Below are 18,632 nucleotides of genomic sequence, written 5' to 3'. Positions count from 1 at the left end.
CAAAAGCAAAAAAGCAAAGAAGAAAAATTAATAAGCAAATCTCCTCCATCGTGTCATGGATGTGAATAGCAATTTTAACAATACAACACGATGTGCCGCTCTCTTTCTCTCCCATGCATGCGCCACTTTTTTCCCACTTAATGAGGTAAGACCAAGATCATATAAATCGTGACATGATTTCCACCTTTTTGCCAAGTACATACTACTGATAAGAGAGACATGCAAATTGCACATTCATCTCCTCTTGGCCATCCGGAACGATTTCTTGAGGAAATGATTCGCCGCCCTATCGTTCCTGTGGCACAGCACCCTCAAGATGGTGTTCGGGTCCGACCGGTGCCACCTCCTCGTCGTGGTCGGCATCGGCAGCTTCTGCCCCGCGCCCATCACCCCGATCCCGCTCGTCTCGCACGTCAGGATGCTGAAGTCCTCGATGAGCTGCTCCGTCGGCTGCCCGAGCAGCGCCACCACGCCCTCGACGACCTCGGCCTCGCGGTCGACGACGTCCTCGGCGATGAGCCCCTCGCCGCAGGAGGCGAAGACCCGCTTCAGGCTCGCCAGGTCGTCCTCGATCATCTTGTGGTCCCCTCGGTAGAAGACCCGCGAGTTGCCGCCCGCGAGGAGCACCATGAGGTAGGCCTCGAGGGCGGCCTTCATGATCTCCTTGACCGCGAGCGGCTGAGCACAGTCCGTGAGGATCGCGCACAGTAGAGTCAGGTTCTGCTTGAGGATCCTCAAGACGGGCCTCACGCGGGCATTGGCGACGTCGCCGGCGTAAAGATTCTCGTAGAAGACGCTGTTCGAGTCGAGGAATACGAGGCGGTACGCGGCGACCTCGGAGACGTGTTGGCAGGCCGCGTGGATCGACGTCCGGGCGATGTCGAAGTAGGACGAGGTCTTGCCCTGCTGCCGCCGGTTCGTGAAGCGGTTCCGGGACGGGGAGACCCGGGGCGAGAGGGTGAGGGTCTTGTTGAGGGAGTGGAGGTGGGTGAGGAGGTAGTGCAAGCTGTTGAGGCGGATGTAGAGGCGCTGCGTGCCGCGGCTCGTCGACGGCCGCGGGTTGTGGCCGTCGTTGGCCCCGACCGTATGTCCATCTTCCGCTCCTACCCGGCAAGGAGTGGCCTTCCTCCAAATCTTGACAAGTTGGGAGGCACTGTGACATCTTGTTAGAGGAGGGAGCGAGGGAATGTAACCCTGCTTTGATCCTGTCACCAATTCTCACATTAGGTAAAACAATAATCAAACTGATGAAAGATTTAAGGAAATTGCTGCAAGTAACTCAGAGATTCCCAAGTAAGAAAAGCAGCCTGGTTGGTATGGAATGTGAGTTAGGACTGGAGTGATCTTGAAGGATGAGGCTCAAATGAATCTGGTGGATGGAGGAGTGTAGACATCATGAATTGAGTTTTACCACATGATGCAGCAAATGAAATGTAGTCTTGAAACAGGTGGCCTAGGCCGTCGGCGAGATCTTGAATCAAATCCTCGGTGATTCCGATCGGGATGTCGAAGAACTCGTCCACGGTTTCCTTTATCAGCTTCATCAGCTCCACCGCGGATTGCGCGTACGGCTCCGTCTTCGACTTTGGATTCCATGTCTTGTTTGCACATTCACAACCATCACCGTTTCAGTACACGCTCAAAGTGAGTACATCGATTCGCCGACGATCTACGGGGACTTACCTCGGTTTCTTTGGCTTGACGGAGGCATTCTTTTCCTTTCTTGAGCTTCTCGTCGATCCATTGCTTCAAAAGCTTCAGGATGATGGTATCGACCTCGTACGGCGCCATTTCTCGGACGAGGGACTTGCCGCCGTCTTCGCACTCGGTGGAGTCTTCGACCACCATCTGCACCAGGAAGTTCTCTAGCTTCCCAGCTCTCTGCAGCACGCTCACGGTTTCGCTGCTGAGCTTCGGCGTGCTGGTCAGGTACCGCTTCAGCATGGCCCCGTAGCAATTGTGCAGCACCACCGCCGCGACCCCCGCCGCGAACGGATGCCATTTCTTCATGATGGGGCTGAAGTGTTCCCTCTCTCTCAAGGCCAGATCCTCCGTCTCTTTCGCCAGGCTGAGAAGAGCTTCGGTCGCCTCTTCTTTCGAATCCATCGCGTGATTGAAATGGCCGCTTTGAATCATCTGATTACAGATACGTCAAAATGAAATACTGAATCGATGATTGGAATTTAGGGAACATCAAGTCTAATAGATGATAAGCTCAGCCTCAAACACAAACCTTTGTGAATTCATTCCTCAAGGAGGACCTTATGTAGTCGTCCACGCGATCGCCGGTAGAGTCCAGGACCGAGTCCTTGTTCCCGTGGCCTGCCGTGACCGGTAGCATGGCGTCCTCGCTGCTAATGGTCGAGGCCGTCAACGCCATAGGGAGGATGTTCTCGATCAATCCCACCATCCCCCTCGAAAAGTAGTCCTGGTAGTGATGCAACCGTTTCTCCGACCACTCTCGCATCGATGACAACACCGACGACAAGATCCTGACGAATATGGCGTCTCGATCCGGCTTCTTGGCATCTTTCGATACTTCCACGAGCATGGCGTGCGAGGCGCAGAGGAGGTCCGGCTCCATCTCCGACGTCGCCACATATTGTTGGAAAAGCACCCAAGTGAAGCACACATTGTGGATAGGCCTGTTGATGCCCAATGTGGACCATGTCTTCTTCATGAGCTCAAGAAGTTCATCGACCTCGTCCAGGACCAACGTCTCGTCCCTCACGTCGAAGATCGATTGCATGAGAGTGATGTATAGATGGACGTTGAGCGGGAACCCGTCGGCCCAGTGGCAGATGTCGGTCGGAGTCCCGCTCGCGCTCCGCCAAGACAAAGAGACAACGGAATTGCACAGGGTCCTCATGACGTCCGTGTTCTTCCCGAAGTCGATGGGCTTCGTGTCGCCCGACAGGACGATGTCCCGGAGGCGCGCGGCGAAAGTGTTCGACTTCTCGAGCGGGATAGAGGGGTGGAGGAGGAGCCCGGCCTCGAGGACCTTGAGCTGGCGCTTCTGCCAAAGGTGGTACTCGTGCGAGTCGCTGAACTCGGACGGCTTGATGTGCCGGAGAAGCTCCAACGGAAGGATTATGGTCTCTGCTCGTCTTCCCATCTATGACGAGAACAAGGCAATACACTAAGACATTGAATCGAAATCGGTGAACATTCATCTGATTTGAAGATACAAGATTTAGATGACACTACTTTGATATTGGTACATCATCTGATTTTAAGGGCAACATTTAACCATCAAATCATGCATATATAAATCCTAATGTATCGTGCAAGATAAGGGTCAAATTAGAGTAGTATAACGATTCACGTACTTGGCCTACAAGAGTCCTCATAAGCGTTTTCCTGAGCCTGTTATCACTCTGCTCCGTCACCCTCATCTGTTGCCTCATGATCTCGGCCGACGTGAGCGGCCGCCTCGCCCTCGAAGGCGGAACTGTGTGCAACAACCCGGGGCTCAACAGCTTGGTCCCCATGCTGTGCCGGTTCGGTGAAGATGGCGCGGACATCCCGCCGACGTTGGCCCAACCGGATACCATCCTCTTCGACTGCGACCGCTTGATCATCTTCAACCCTAGGGCCCTCTTCACCCTACTATTCGGCGCCATCCCCACCCCATTGGCCCTGCCCTGGGCTCCGGCCCCCGACGAACCTCCCTCCGCATTGTCGGACGCATGCGACGACGACGAGTAATAAGCTATGGCGGTGCGGCCTCCGAATCCGGGCGAGGAACGGCAAGAGGTGAAGAAGATCTCATAGGCGGTCTCGCGGATGTCGTCGTGGTCCAGGCCGTCGAGCTTCCCGAAGGGCCACTCGAGGTCCGTGGCCGCAGAGAAGGACTCTCGGCAGGCGGCGTGTGCCATATGGCGACGGCGTGATCAGAGATCCGGCGGGAGAGAGCGATAGAATTTGGAACGCATGTTCTTCAAGAGAGGGAGAGGGACGGTTAGAGAGGCACCTGATTTGAGCTTTGTTTTTTTGGTTATGACAACGTTTGAAGGGGGGGGGTAGAGAGAGACAGAGAGAGACAGAGATTGGGCGTCGGATGGTTTTTGCCAACTTGTGATGTTGCATGGAGAGCGAGAAAGAAGGGTGGCAAATGGGACATGGGGAGCTTATTTCTCCAGCTGAAACAGCTGTAATTCAGATGAAAATCATGTCGTGGCCAATCAGGTATGCATAAATAGAACAAATTCCAGACGGATAAACGAATTGAGCCTTGACGAAAACACTCGGGTCAACATCCTGGAGTTGAACAAACAATTTGACTGTGCTGGCCTTCTCAGTTGTTAAAGTTCCCATGCTCAAAACTCTCCAGGAAGAGATGGATAGGAGAACGGCGGCAGCCGACATCGAACAACTAGGTCACTTCTTTTTCCGTTCACTAATTTTACCGATGTCGTAATCTTGAATCCTAATCCTACCCGAATCCGTTGCTGTCATGTGACTCGATTTAATCCGGAACCGATGAAAAATTTGAGAAGGGGAAGAGAACGATGGACAAGAGCTATCTAAGATTAGCTTTGATTATGCACCTAATTGACTTTTATAGTGCAAACGTAGATTTTCTACCTTCATTTCGATTTCTACCCCATCAAAACATCGATGAATGTTGCTTTTTTGCGCACCCAAAAATTTACTCAACCGGGCGGAAAAGTATTCCGACATGTCAAGATAACCACCGGACTCTAGATAGGATGATACACCCATTTATCAAACTCATTTCCCAAATCCCCCACGCGGCTAAAATTCGGGACCGTATGATCTTTAGCCCTACTTGCCTTCGTTCAATCTAGTTACATATAAGAGAAAAGACAATCGAATACAGATTTTGGTAATTTGGTCGCATAAACTCGAGGTTCCAATCAGATGCATAACGCGCGCATAACTTCCACCATACATTGAAGTTAAAATCAGAACACGAATTTTTTTATGCAATGACAACACTGGCTCTCAGCAACTGACACTTTAGATCAATCAACGGCCCTAGGCCAAAGGACTGGGACAAGAGGATCACTGCAGGTGGCAAGTAAGACCGACATTTACGAGAGAAACAGCAACGATTGTGAATGTGGCTGGCTTGATGAGGCGACGACCTGCAAAAAGAAGCTGCAACGGGAACTGATCGGTGCCAGTTCAATCCTCAAATGTAGGAAGACTTACACTTAACTACCAACAAGCAAAGCTAGATTCAATCATCTAAGCAAATGCTACTGATGTTTGACAACAGTCCAAACTAACGGCATACGGCACCAGTAGTGGGACCTTAAGTTTGTGGAGAAAGATGGGAGAGACTTCATACTCATATGATTCGAGGATATACTGATTCTCCACTGGACGGTAGAATTCTTGTTTAGTCAATGAAAAGTTTATCGATTCCTTGCATGCGGAGAATTCTGCTTGCCCAATCAAAGATGATATTTTTCAAAGTTCAAATGCAAAGTTGGTGGGAATAATAACATGCAGGTATCGTAATTAAATCATTACACCACATTAGCGATGCAATGGACACAAAAGACTCTGCCATGAGCAGCTACACTGTTGAATGAAAAGAGAAGGCAGCAGCAGTACAAATATCTCTTCAAATGGCCTCAATGTCAAGCACCAGCCTTAGTGAGGAATAGTCATGCCCAGAAATAGGCGCGCCCAAATTATGTGGGTCCACACCAATCCTATGAGAAAAACTACTCAGCAATCTGTTGACCAACTCTATTTCTAGTCAAAAACAAAAAAGTATTCTACCTCAGAACATTTATTGTCAACAACAAAAGATTAGGGAAATTCACATTCAACAACCACTAAGTAGGTCAATTGGCGAAGCATAGGCTGAAGTATCTATCGCCATTAACAGTCTCTTAGTACCCTGACCACGGAAATACTAAATCTACAATTGACAAATTGTTAACAAAAAAAATCCTATCTCCAACCTATTAACTCATTAGTCTTCGTTTTGATATCAGATTCAATCATGTACAACTGTTAACACTAAATCAAAAGGCACAACATTATATTCATTGAATCCAAGAATCAAGAATTATTCAGATGCAATATAAATAGCTAACAGGACAACCAAATAAAGACTAACAACACCCAAACCTGCCATAATAATCATAATGGCAGTAGAATTCAATCATTTCGGTGGTTAAACTAATAAGATTGATAACCAAGGACTCACTTTCCCTAAGCAGAGACACACGAAAGAAACTCCATAATTGGACCTTTCAAATATCAAAAGATTTTCCGCTGAAAGTTCTGCCAAGTCAACGATAAGTATCATCCATCCACCTACACTTGCCTTGACCTATTATTACTTATATCTCCATCATTAGAAAGAACAAAAAAATTGTCCACAGAAATGGCTTGCTAATGTAGAATGTGCACAAATCCAACCTCGTTTGGACAAAAAACAAAATGGTTGAAGTCTACCACAGCTTCTAGTTTGGCAATCTGTCTTTTAAAAAGAAGTATCTCACTGCAAACTAACACCTCAAACTGATATAGGACTGCTCCTAAGCGACATGTATCACATACCACGGCCTACCTATTTTGTCAACTCACCACAAATCTCGACGAAGATCGGAGATCCATGACTTGAAATGCCAGGAATCTGCAAACACTGACAACAGTGACATAGCCTGTGAATCGGAACGGCCTCTCTCGAGTTAATGCATAATTTTGACAGAACAATTCTCCAAGTTCCTTCCCAAGCTTTTAACAACAAAAACCACAACAATGCCCATGGCCATGTGAAGAAACTTGAGTGCACTTTAAACCCGAGCATCTCCTCCTGTATAACACAAGGGAAAATACAGGGGGGAAATGATTATGCCATTTTCAAACTGTCAACTACGACTATCATTACCGCTACCCATTACCCAATCTGCAACTCAAGGCCCACAGCTCCAAAAACATTAAGCTGCACTACTCCTTTCTATTCCTACTTGGTAATATCGAATCAAGAAATAGCAGCTAACCTTCTCTAGAGCATTTGGTTCTTGATAGACGAGGGGAGGAGTCGGAAACAGCTAACAAAAGGATGACAATTAAGACTTGAAGATCACAAGCTCAAATATAGCGGCAATAACAACACTATAGCTGAAACACTAGATGATAAATAGATCCCAGATCATCAAGTAGACAAATATAAGCACGCCAATTTAAAAGCTACACTCAGCAAAATGCTTAATAAGAGGGCATCTAGTATGCCTCGAAATGTACTACTTATTACTGACTACCAAAACAGATACTGAAAACAGGGATTTAAGCAATCCAACCAGTCCCAAAGTATCGACATCCAACTTGAGCAATGCTTCATGAGGATGCACTCAGAACTGAGGTCAACAACAAATCATTGCTGCTGAGCTTGGCGGGTCTGTCCACCACCATAACCACCACCATAACCAACCTGCCCACCATGAGGACCGTTCGACTGAGAACCATAATTTCCAGAAGTTTGTGATGGGTCCGATCTCCATCCTGCATTGCCATACCCTGCATCACCATAACCACTTCCCATGTAGCTACCAGCGCTTGCCTGCATTTCTCCACCAGAACCACTGTTTGGAGTACTTCCAGAGCGCCCTCCAACAGCACCATACCCGCCCTGATTTCCATAAGATCCATCACTTCCACCATATCCAGCATACCCATAACCTTGATTGCCATATCCAGCTCCACCACTAGGAGAATGACCAGTAGGCGCTGAACCAGGACCACCACCAGTCGAACCACCACCAGCCCCTGCAGCACCCCATGGAGCAGCACCACCATACCCCATAGCTCCATATCCAGCGGGAGCTTGTGAGCCCCATGAGCTTCTAGGCCCACCCTGAGGACCACCTCCATAACCAGAAGTGGGTATGTTACCATAAGCTGCACCAGCAGGACCACCATATCCAGTGCTGCCAGCATAACTTCCATAACCACCATAACCCATGCCATTATTGGCAGGACCATAACCATAGCCAGGTGCACTGTATCCAGAAGAACCATAGGGCGGAAAACTACCTCCAGCATTCTGTGGCTGCATATACCTATTTGAATCCATTCGACCATCATATGCACTGCCTGAATTACCACTAGAACCACCATAACCTTGGTAACCACCACCACCTCCACCGCCCATACTACGGCCACCTCCACCAGGATTAGCATCTTTTGGAAGTGCCCGCTTTACTTCCACTTGCTTCCCACTCAAATCATGGAATGTCTTGTGCAAAACCCTATCTACAGCCTCTTCTGTGTCAAAAGATATAAACCCAAAACCCCGGGGTCGCTGAGTATTCTGATCATACATGATTACTACGTCAGTTACATGACCATAAGCCTCAAAATACTGACGAAAGCCATCTTCAGTCAAAGTGGGAGGCAAACCTCCCACAAAAATCTTCTTTGTTCTTATATTTCCACCAGCTCCACTGCCTCTATCAGGATTTTGGTTTCCAGATCTTGCATTTGTTTGCTGCTCCTCTCTTGACAAAGCCCTCTTAGCCTCAACCTACAAATCGACCGGATGAGAAAGAGAGAGAGTTCAAGAGCAAGCCAATTGTTCTATTTCAGCAAATATCAAGAGAGCATGTAATAATTAGATGAGCCCATAGAAAGTATGGCCTAACATTCTATTTTTTAAATATATAATTAAAGACTGAAAAAGAAAAATAGCAACAAAGATAAAGCATAGAGACACTTTATGACTCTGAAAACCAATATTTCACATTGAAGCTGGTTCATTGGCTTGGTTTCGGGTTGAAAATTCGTTCTGAGTCATCATGGGACCATATGATGGGATCCATCAAGTCATAAGGCATGTTTACAGCTAACCATAGCAATGCAACCAACCAGTTAGTCTACAAGTTCACCATCCATCATTTTATCATTGTTCACGACTCATGTGAAGCTATTTAGATGGAATCTTTTCTTCATCGTTACGTACTTTTTGTCCAAATTGATAATAGCCATAGAACTAGCTCATTGGGAAAAACTTAGTAGCAAGGGAAGCTGTAGCTAGTCTTTCCCAAGCGAGCACCACGGCTATTATGAATCCAAATAGTACATGAAAAGATAAATTCCACCTAAATAGATTAGTGTGAGCTTTGAAATCAATGGATAAAGAGAGGAGAGCAAACTTGTGTACCAACTAGTTGATGGCATTTCTCTAGCCAGGTGTAAATACCGCCCACGATTTAACCGATACACATCCCATCTACATGGCCTCATATAGGGGCACGGTGAAGTTTCAATCCAAAAAGGAAAAAGATTTGTTAGCCACCACAACTAGCGCACATCGTTCCAGCCTAGCAATCTCTTTGTTTCAACTGACAAAGACAATAAATTTGACTGCTAAGGAGGAAAATAAACTTCTTTGACGGAGAGAACGCCAGGATACCAAGCTGTCTGTTAATTACAGGCAGGATTGAAAAAAAAGAGTGGATCCAATAGCATTTAGAAGCTGCAATTGACTAAAGAAGTTCTCTCGCGAGAGGAGGACCTTCCAACTGAGCATGATATCTATTTGCTCACGTAACCAACTTTAAAAACACGCTTAAAGGTGCAAAGGCGAGAATAGTACATAGGAGACGAGACGATGAAGAAATGGGGCATCCTAAAATCATGATGTGGATATAAACAAATCTCGAAATCTTTCCAAACGGTAGTGCACGACGCCGATTTTCTATTAGAAGATTGGCCCCACGTGATGAAATCTTAGGCGCCCTAGGAACACCATGTCACTCTATATCCACCAGAGTGAAGCAGGATGAACGGAAGCTAGGGATAGACGAAAAGCTTGTACTTCATTTAGATATCATGTTCCTTCACTTTGGGTACAGAACAAAGGTATTAGACGTAACAGCTCTCTCTATTCCTTAAGGCAAAAGTAGCTAAGGATTGAACCCGAAACGGCGGCATCCCTAATCGGACCAGGCAAGCACCCAGTTATGCTTCCCCCTTACAAAACACACCATTTCTTTTAGGCATACCGATTCGACAAATACCGACAGCAGCAAGCACGAGCTGAACACCCGGAACCAACCAATAGAGAAAAGAGCAAAATCGACCCGGCCGGCAAGAGCACGTCAACAATCAAAAGCGAGGAAGGGCAGGTCACCCCCACGAAAACCCCCAATCAACCACCCCCACCACCGCGAGAGCACAAATCTAATCCCCGAAAAAAAAAAGGGAAACGAGAAACACAAACACGACGCGGGTCTCCATACCGTCCTGCCGTCGATGGTGTGCTTGTCCTGGAGGACCCTGTCGAGGACCGCGGGATCCGCGAAGACGACGAAGCCGAAGCCGCGGGGGCGGCCAGTGACCTTGTCCCGCATGACGACGGCCTGGAGGACGTCGCCGTACTGGCCGAAGTAGTCCTTGAGCCTGTCCTCGTTGGTCTCCCACGAAATCCCCCCGATGAACAGCTTCCCCTGATCCGAATCCATCTCGACACCCTCACCCTCTTCCCCACGCCAGCAGCAGCAGCAGCAGCAGCAACCGAAAAAATCCCCAAACCCTAACCCTAACCCTCTCTACCTCTCTCCTCTCTCTCTCTCTCTCTCTCTCTCTCTCTCTAGGAGGAGCAGCAGCAGCAGCAGCAAGTGCTGGGCTTTCTAGGGTTTCGGGCAAAAGGGGCTCCGAGAGGATTGCGGAGGAGGCCGACTCAGGTCTGTAGAGAGAGAAAGAGGGAAGGAAGGGAGGAGGAGGAGGAGGAGGAGGAGGAGAGGGTTTTGGTTGGGTGGGTGAGGGAGTACGGTGGAAATCGAAAGAGTGTTCGATTTGGACGGTCGGGATTCGCCGGGGCACGGGGGGTAGCGAACGGGTGGGATTCGATCTGGGGGGGGGGGGGGGCGGGGGGTGTTTCTTTCCGGTGGGATGATGCTCAGCCGCCGCCGCCGCCGCCGCCGCCGCCGCTCTGATTGAGCAGCTCTCTCGCGAAGGTAGAAAATTCAGCTCGGAATTTATTGTTATATATATAAAAATACATATATATATATGTTCCGCGCTGAAAAATTCAAGGATAATTACGCCGATAGTCCTTTCAACGTAGTCCCCAGACTTTTTGGTACGTGTTCGGGTTAGTCCCTCAACTATATCAAAATATTTAATGCCATCCTTCTATTAATTCGGGTTCAGAGACTACGTTGAACATTCTTCGTGTAGTCCATAGGCTGGATTGAACATATATCGAAAGTTCAAGAACCACATCGAGCAAATTGAAAGTTCACGAATGGCATTGCGCATTAGGCTGAAGTTTAGGGATCATATTGAACAAATAAAAGGTTCATGGATCACATTGCATAATAAGCTAAAGTTCGAAGACCATTTGTATCATTTTCCCAAAAATCTAAGGATGAAATATTTTTGAAAATCGCGGCAATAATATGTAAATCGGGAGATCCAATTCCAATTTGTTCACTGAAATCAAATCGTGTTTTCATATGATTGCACCTAGCACCAAATTAAGGTCGAAAATAGGTAAATAAAAAAATAAATAAATGATCGGACTTATTTGGATCGGATATTGTCGGAAAAGAAAAAAAAATGATTGTTTACGGTAAGATATTCCGACAAAATTGAAACCCAAGAATATACGAAAATGAGAAATAGGGAAATGGAATTAATCGAATCCTTCGACTTAAGGCACGAAAAACATATATTAGAGAATGTTTTATTTTGATTCTCGATTTAATTTCTAACACGATCGACATGGTATAGTTAAATGAACGTACAAAAATAAGTCCCTCTCTAAGTTGAATGGAGACATAAGGTTCGGTGCAATCAAAGTTCATGAAAAAAAAAAGGGTTATTTTTATAAAATGCCGGATAATATATGTGGTCATTTTAAAATTCTGTATATGGTTATTTGATCAATATTAGCTTACAAGAGGCAGAGCAGCTGACTGTAAACCCCCGAATACTCCAAAAAATACAAACGTCGATCCATACTCTTAAAAATTAATTTGGAGTAGAATCAAACTTTTTTTCGAACATAGGGAAACTTACTTAAATTTCAAAATAAGAGACTCGGCTGCCGACCGCTCTCTAAGTTGTAAAGTTAATACCATTGAAAATTAAATTAAGAATGAAAGGAAAACAAATTTTCGGTAAATAGATGACTTGATTGCACCGAATAAAAGCTTTGGGGAACAAATTCGCACGGAAGCTGAAACTTAGAGGACTTATGCACTTAAAATTTCGCCAGAAAAACAGCTCGTGCCGTGAGGTATTGGGTTAAGTCCAGCGACGAGCGCAACCCTATAAAAATGTGTGATCATTCTTATACTTAGAGGACTGTGTTACGTGCCGCCATAGCCGGTGCTGCTGTGGACAATTTTTAATAATATTTTAATATAATTTTATAATTATTTATTTATTTTCCCTTTTTTTTTCCTTTCTTTCTCTTTCTTTTTTTTTTTTCCTTCCCTTCTTCCTTTGGCTAGTTGCCGGGCCTCGGCAACTGGTCAGAGGCAAGGGCTGGGGAGTCTCGTCGGCCTCTGGCAAAGCTCACCCCTGCCGGCCAATGGCAAGGGCGAGCCTCGCTCAGAGACGACGAGGTCGGCCTCGAACTCTCCAAATTGGCAACCGGGCTCGCCGCCCTCACCATCGATCGACGCCACCACTCTCTCGATCGACCGCATCATCGACGTCCTCCACGACTTGAGCCCCCCGCCTCTGTTCACGTGAATCTTCTTGGTCCGGTCTCTCTCTCCCCTCTACATCTTCTCAACTGAGGACAATGACGTCTAGCTTGATGCCATGTCGGAGCACAACCCCCACATCCGGCATCGTGCTTGACGCCACATCTTGCACACCTTGATCCATCCGTCTAGCTTGCCAAATCCAACGTCGAGCACGACGCAGGTACGATGTCACTCCGTTTCGAATCTCATTGTCGCCTCACTCTCATCCCGCCACCGCGCGGTCGAGGTGCTTGCATGGGCACGCCAACCCGCTGTGCCGCCGCTTAAACCCGATTCGACCAAGTCGCCGGAAGTGCGAAACCGGCAAAGTCTAGACGAGTCATTTCCTTCCGGATCCATCAACCTTCACGTATCTCCCTTTTAGTGAATTATCAAGTACGTTACCTATACCATTCCAAAGGGGAGGATGGCCCTTTCTGACAGTATAATGGTCCTGTCAAAGACAGTTTGATAAACCTAGGGGTATTGATACCGGAAGAAAGAACAAAAGCATGTTTTCTAATGAGACCAAATATATGTCCTCCTGATCCAAAGAACGACAATGATGGATAGAGAGACAGAGACCTAGCAACTAATGTGGAGTACCCGGTTTAGCCCCGGATACTCGAGCGACATTATTGCCGGCATTCCGACTTCAACGCATGCGATCCGTTGAATCATGTGGACATCGCGTCGGTGGGGCATGCCCGATCCAATGGATCGTATGCACTTGGCCTATATGCAACGGACGCAACTAATAATTTTCCGGATTCACAGCTATGTGCACTCTCTCTCTCTCTCCTAAAAAAAAAAAAATTAATGAATAGCTAAATTATTTGTGAAACTCTCCTGAATCCTGCTTCTTTGAATAGTTCAGAAATGTGAGTGAACCAGAGCTTTTTGTACTAGTCAACGATGAAAAAGAAAAAAGAAGTGAGATCAGCACTTTGTTTTTGCTAGTCATAAGGCATAAGACTTTTAACCACAATGGAATAATCACTAAAGTGAGCCCAAATCAACCAAAAGAACAGACATGGCAGTTAAAACACACACAATCCTGTTCATCAATGCCATCTAGCAGAACCAGAACATTGGACAGGGGAACTACTTTTGCTTGCAACACAAACAAGTTGATCTGGCAATCTCACAGAGAGAGAGAGAGAGAGAGAGAGAGAGAGAGAGAGGTTCTTGCTTCAAAGATTGCTAAACATGATGGCAACACTGGACTATCTTTTTTACCTAACTCCACTATCCTCAGATCCAATAACAGTAAGTTGCAGTGCAGACATTCTGCTGCTTCATGTCTTGGAATCTTTGCATCCAGAGAGAGAGAGAGAGACAGAGGGAGGGGATGGCATGCTTTGATAGAGCATCACCAGCACTGAAGGAGACGCTGCTCAAAATCTACAGGTTTGAGATACTTCCCCTTTCATGTTGAAACAATGAACAATGCCATGGCCACGTGTTGAACTTTTAAATCCACTTCATTGCCAAAATGCTCCAACATCTTACTGATGGTGACATACAACAATCCATGCGCGCTAAACACCAGGAATCATTGACAATAGCAAAGTCTCTTCTCCAAGACTAGTACTTCCCTATAGTAGACTTGCCAATGGCAATTAGTTTACATGAAGGAGTAGACATTTTGACGGCACCGCCAGTCAGCCGACCATGTGAACATGCTTGGAAGCTCGCATTGGAAAGGACCATTCAAAACTACTTAGCGTCCTGCTTCCACAATCGAGCTCAATCAGCATCATGCTTCCAAATTTTTCAACCAATGCGTCCCTTGCTAGTCAAAAAGGTGTAAGATGTGGAGTAGATACTGTCACAAATAGTACTGCTTCCATAAATCTAAATCAGAAAAAGACTATAACAGCTTATCAAAATACTGGAGTAAACAGCTACAATGCTTGACAAACAGATGATTCTTACAATGGGGTATTGTTTGGATGTGCAGAGCTAAAAAGCCCACAGAGATGGATCAGCACCTGTTCGAATTTGGGGCAGTGGAGTACCATATAAAGGTAAATAATCACGCATGTAAATGGTCCAGGCACGAAAGTTTGATATTCCAGGAAGCTTCAAATTCGCATAATTTCCTAATAAACTTATATTTTGCTTTCAATCTTTTCTGTACCACTATCGTGTTTGAGATTTTGCCATCAGTAACAGGGTTAATCCTAGGTTCAATTACATGGAGTTTCAGGTTTTATGTGGGATAGTGTCGTTGATGACAGATTGTTTTGCTTAAGGAAATGAATGGTTAATGAAGTGCTCACAAGAGCTATTTGCAATGCTTCGCAGTGTTCAGCATCAGATCCGCAGTATGTCCATTTGTCCATATCTACTCCATTACTATCTCAGGAAGTGTCCCTCGCTCAAGGAATTTCACAAGGAACGGTACAGATGATAAAAGGAATTCACTCAGATATGGTGGAGCTCATTGAGCCCGCCACAGAAGGATATCAGCTCACTTTGAGGCTCAATTTTGATAAGATCCCGCAAGGCAAAGGTTTGATGCGTATCTTGCCTCTTACTTGATGCAGAACATATATTTGCCTACTGGCATATTGAATTATCACTCCTTGCAATCAGAATCTTCCAAAATCATAACAGAGCTCGCCGGCATTCAAGCGGCGATACTGAGTTGCCAGTTGAAAGAAATGTTGAGCAATGTCGCCTCACAGGACACATCTCAAGGGATGTACAAGCCGATTAAACTTGTGTATCACCCGAGAGAGCCTTTCTTTGTGGTCAAACAGGTAAAATATGTATATGATCATTTTCTTTTCGTGAGAACGGTAAAAGAAAGAGTCTCTTGATATCAAAACACAGACATAGGCGGGCACTTGTTTTTGTGCTCGGACCGATGATTTCCGATGCTCAATAGCTTGGAGTCTTCATGAAAGAGCCCTTTAACTGAATTGAAGAAACTTGCGGTTGACAGCCCAAAAAGACCGCTGCAGTGTTCCCCATGCGTTTCCAAGAAAACACGGATGTAATCATCGCGACTGCCTTCTTTCAGGTGCATGTGGCATCCGAAAAGCTAGTCAGCTTCTCTACCGTTAACTTGAAGTTCTTAAGGTCTGCTTGTCCTAAAGATTCGGCGTTGGTGGCTTTAACAGGAACTCATGGACGTCGGAAGCTCTGAAGCGTGGGCCAAGGTACCCCTCTGTACATGGTCGCCGATTCCACCTCCAGAGTTGAGAGGAGAACAAATGGAAGACCTGAGCACCAACTGCGGGTTCGTCTCCTTCGGTAAGGAGTACTGATTAAGCACATTCGGCATGTTAAATCATACATGTAACATGATTCATGCGGTCATGCTTTATTTCATCTTGACAAGCATATAACTTCACATATACCATTTCAGATTGATCGATTCACTGAAACCTCGAATCCCTTCAGGTGATCTAACATGCATTTGTATGGCACAGATATTTTGCCACATCATGTTAAAGGCAAAAGACTGGACAAAACCGTGTGGAATCTGCTGAACTTTTACGCCTTCGTAAAGTATCACGTTAAGGTGATCCGTATGACTTTGATCATCACAGACTGGCTCAGTTCTCAGCTTCTGATAGATGTTACCGGAAACTGACTTAGCTCGTGTTTCCGATTTAGTGCACTCGGGGATTCATACAGAGGAGGATGCGAAAGCGATTGGACAATCTTGTCAAGGTGATGAACTAAAAGACACTAAGAAAAACCAGTCTTTCTATCCTTCATCAAATTTGATATTCCCCTTTCTGCAAATTGCAGATTCTGCACATGGCAAGCTCAGAAGAGGGTGGACATGTCGATGATGCCCAAGGTACTCTCTTAGTTAGCCTTATCTCAGCACATACCATGCAGTTCGACTATAAGTTAATCGTGCATATCTAAGAAGGAAGAACAAAAACTTGTGACCAAGATGTCTTAAATCACTGTATTTTAACCTGCCATATGTACAAGTAGTTAAGATAATATGCAAAGACAGTTAAGTATCTGTTCTTGTAATAGTTGCAGGATGTGGCTGCATCAAGAGTTTCGTTAGTGTTTCGAAAACTAACACGCTGAGACGAAAATGTCGGAATTTCACCAAGAAGGTCAAGAGAATGCGCTCCCCGATTAAAATTCACGGGTTCCGGCGCTTCCGCCGACGGTGGTTAACCGTTCCCAAGTTCTCTTCTGCATTTAAGTATACAAAATTAGATTGATGATGTACTCTGCGTATACGGAGGCAATTTGAAGCCATCAAACTCTAAAACATGTCAAGAAAATTTCTCATGACTTTAAGCGTTTGTATATACAGAGAATAAGCAGTTTCAGCTGTAAAAAATCTTCAGCTTTTATATATGTACTCGGAAACGTGCACATAATATTAGCAGAATTCTTCTGTTCCGTGCTAAATAATAAAGGATCTTCTTTTCGTGCTACTAAATTTCAATAAGTATCGGTAAGTGTCCAAAAACCGTACTGGTGACTTTTATTTTTCAAGTAACTTATTATTAACTTGCCAGCACTTATATAAAACTATAAATTTTCTTTTACAGTAGGCAAATTACAATTTTGTTCTAATTTACCAACTTTTGTTTATATATATATTTATTACCCCTTCGAAATTATTGACCCTTTTATTGAATTACCAATCTAAATTTGAGTGACTTACTAGTTTTTGTCTGATTAAATTACCAATTAGTTCTGGGTTATCAATTCTCGTTTAAGTTATTCACCGATGATCGTACTTTTTTAGTTTACGAATTCGTATTCACTGATGGCAAGAGGTGTGTCCAAATCCAATATCTGTGATTTAGAGCGATATCGAGTAAAGAATTGCTCATGCCCAGTAATTTTCTTGTCCCGTCCCACCCATGTGAGAATGGTTTCTTGGCCGCTTCGAAGCAAAGCAAAGCGAGGAGGAGGTCCGCTACAGTTGAAAATTTGTAGAGAAAAATTGCAGAAGAGGAACAGCAATACCAATTTCGGGGGATTCTGTTTTTAGGGATTTTTGTTATTTTTTACTCATAATTTTATTGGGCAAAAGTGTTCCTGCTCCGGCGGCCGAAAGACCGGCGAGTTCAGCCGACTAGTTCAGGCCCTTATTTAAGATAAATTTTACTTTAAACCCTCTTGAGAGAAAATGACCCATTTGAGCTCTTATTCGAAATTTTCCTCGACTTTTTTTATATTGAATCACTAATTTTTATTAACCTTAGGTAGCAATCCCTTACATTTACAAAGTCTTTTTAGTAACTTAAATTAACACAACTCACCAACTTTTCACCCGTTAAATTACCACGCAGCATTTGAGTTACCGATTCTCATATGAGGGACATTTTTATTGCCGATTTTTCTTATTTTTTTACCGGCTTTTATTTGCCTTCTTTTCAATTGCGCCTTATTCAATCAAGCTCGGGAAACCATTCTATCCTAATGGCATTCTGACCTCCAAAACAATGGCTTTATCTGGATCGATCCCTTCATCTTTGGGCCAAGCTAGTGCACCTCCGATCCCTTCACCTCAGCAGAAAACTTTCCGTTTCTTTCAAGAACTTTGCTAATCTCTAGCCTGAGGTGTAACGCGTTTTCTGGAGAAATTCTTCCCCACCTTTCAAATTTAAGTACCCTGCATCTTTGGCTGCAGCATTCCTGCCTGAGTCGGCCAAAACTTTGCTAATCTTTAGTTTGAGGTGTAATGCGCTTTTTTAAGGAGAAATTCTTCCCCACCTTTCAAATTCAAGTTCCCTGCAAGTCCTTGTTCTTCAACTTGGAGTTGTGTTGCACTGTAACACTGTGGTGCAACATGCTGTAATCAAGTCTCGACAGGAAGAAGTTTACTCCAACCCCAGGCACGACAAATTCTCTGTCCCAACTTTCACCATTACAAAAATTCTAGACTTTGATGATTATATCTAAACATCTCCAACGAACCGAGGAGAATATTGCATCAACTCC

General features: G+C 45.2%; 3 protein-coding genes across 5 annotated transcripts; 1 reads left to right on the top strand and 2 right to left on the bottom strand.

Moving 5' to 3' along the window:
• Positions 1–160: 160 nt before the first annotated feature.
• On the bottom strand, positions 161–6,715 carry LOC115688358 (protein unc-13 homolog). The gene is made up of 6 exons (XM_030614158.2): positions 6,574–6,715; positions 3,330–5,124; positions 2,234–3,115; positions 1,684–2,136; positions 1,412–1,598; positions 161–1,205 (listed from the first exon to the last, which is right to left on the bottom strand). Exons 2-6 carry the CDS (start codon positions 3,876–3,878, stop codon positions 235–237), a joined length of 3,042 nt encoding a protein of 1,013 aa, XP_030470018.1. The 5' UTR covers positions 3,879–5,124; positions 6,574–6,715; the 3' UTR covers positions 161–234.
• Positions 6,716–7,087: 372 nt separating this feature from the next.
• LOC115688361 (heterogeneous nuclear ribonucleoprotein 1-like) lies at positions 7,088–10,496 on the bottom strand. Its single transcript, XM_030614161.2, has 2 exons — positions 10,230–10,496; positions 7,088–8,512 (listed from the first exon to the last, which is right to left on the bottom strand). Exons 1-2 carry the CDS (start codon positions 10,449–10,451, stop codon positions 7,364–7,366), a joined length of 1,371 nt encoding a protein of 456 aa, XP_030470021.1. The 5' UTR covers positions 10,452–10,496; the 3' UTR covers positions 7,088–7,363.
• Positions 10,497–13,861: 3,365 nt separating this feature from the next.
• LOC115688362 (actin-related protein 2/3 complex subunit 2B) lies at positions 13,862–17,037 on the top strand. 3 transcript variants are annotated; one of them, XM_056317294.1, is made up of 10 exons: positions 13,862–14,099; positions 14,653–14,719; positions 15,000–15,207; positions 15,291–15,457; positions 15,643–15,720; positions 15,821–15,953; positions 16,133–16,224; positions 16,320–16,376; positions 16,458–16,509; positions 16,704–17,037. In XM_056317294.1, exons 1-10 carry the CDS (start codon positions 13,990–13,992, stop codon positions 16,892–16,894), a joined length of 1,155 nt encoding a protein of 384 aa, XP_056173269.1. In that variant the 5' UTR covers positions 13,862–13,989; the 3' UTR covers positions 16,895–17,037. The 3 variants fall into 3 exon arrangements, with proteins under 3 accessions (XP_056173269.1, XP_056173267.1, XP_030470024.2); XM_056317292.1 differs by having other exon boundaries at positions 13,864–14,099; positions 16,698–17,037; XM_030614164.2 differs by lacking the exons at positions 16,458–16,509; positions 16,704–17,037 and having other exon boundaries at positions 13,867–14,099; positions 16,320–16,388.
• Positions 17,038–18,632: the final 1,595 nt, after the last annotated feature.

The sequence above is a fragment of the Syzygium oleosum genome, unplaced genomic scaffold, assembly GCF_021117445.2.
Source record: "Syzygium oleosum isolate NSW1041296 unplaced genomic scaffold, Sole_v2.1 Sole_v2.01, whole genome shotgun sequence".
Classification (NCBI taxonomy): Eukaryota; Viridiplantae; Streptophyta; class Magnoliopsida; order Myrtales; family Myrtaceae; genus Syzygium; species Syzygium oleosum.
Note: the sequence above shows the minus strand (reverse complement) of the source record. Positions and strands in the feature narration are given on the sequence as shown.

What these genes read in the sequence shown, in the direction of transcription:
- LOC115688358 (XM_030614158.2), bottom strand. Translation starts at nt 3,878, where the DNA reads ATGGCACACGCCGCCTGCCGAGAGTCCTTCTCTGCGGCCACGGACCTC. An exon ending in GTCAAGCCAAAGAAACCGAG is followed by an intron (nt 1,599 to 1,683) that starts GTAAGTCCCCGT and finishes TGTGCAAACAAG; the next exon opens with ACATGGAATCCAAAGTCGAA. An exon ending in TTCATTTGCTGCATCATGTG is followed by an intron (nt 1,206 to 1,411) that starts GTAAAACTCAAT and finishes AATTGGTGACAG; the next exon opens with GATCAAAGCAGGGTTACATT.
- LOC115688361 (XM_030614161.2), bottom strand. Translation starts at nt 10,451, where the DNA reads ATGGATTCGGATCAGGGGAAGCTGTTCATCGGGGGGATTTCGTGGGAG. An exon ending in ACACCATCGACGGCAGGACG is followed by an intron (nt 8,513 to 10,229) that starts GTATGGAGACCC and finishes GTCGATTTGTAG; the next exon opens with GTTGAGGCTAAGAGGGCTTT.
- LOC115688362 (XM_056317292.1), top strand. Translation starts at nt 13,990, where the DNA reads ATGTCTTGGAATCTTTGCATCCAGAGAGAGAGAGAGAGACAGAGGGAG. An exon ending in CTTTCTTTGTGGTCAAACAG is followed by an intron (nt 15,458 to 15,642) that starts GTAAAATATGTA and finishes TGCGGTTGACAG; the next exon opens with CCCAAAAAGACCGCTGCAGT. An exon ending in GATTGGACAATCTTGTCAAG is followed by an intron (nt 16,377 to 16,457) that starts GTGATGAACTAA and finishes TGCAAATTGCAG; the next exon opens with ATTCTGCACATGGCAAGCTC.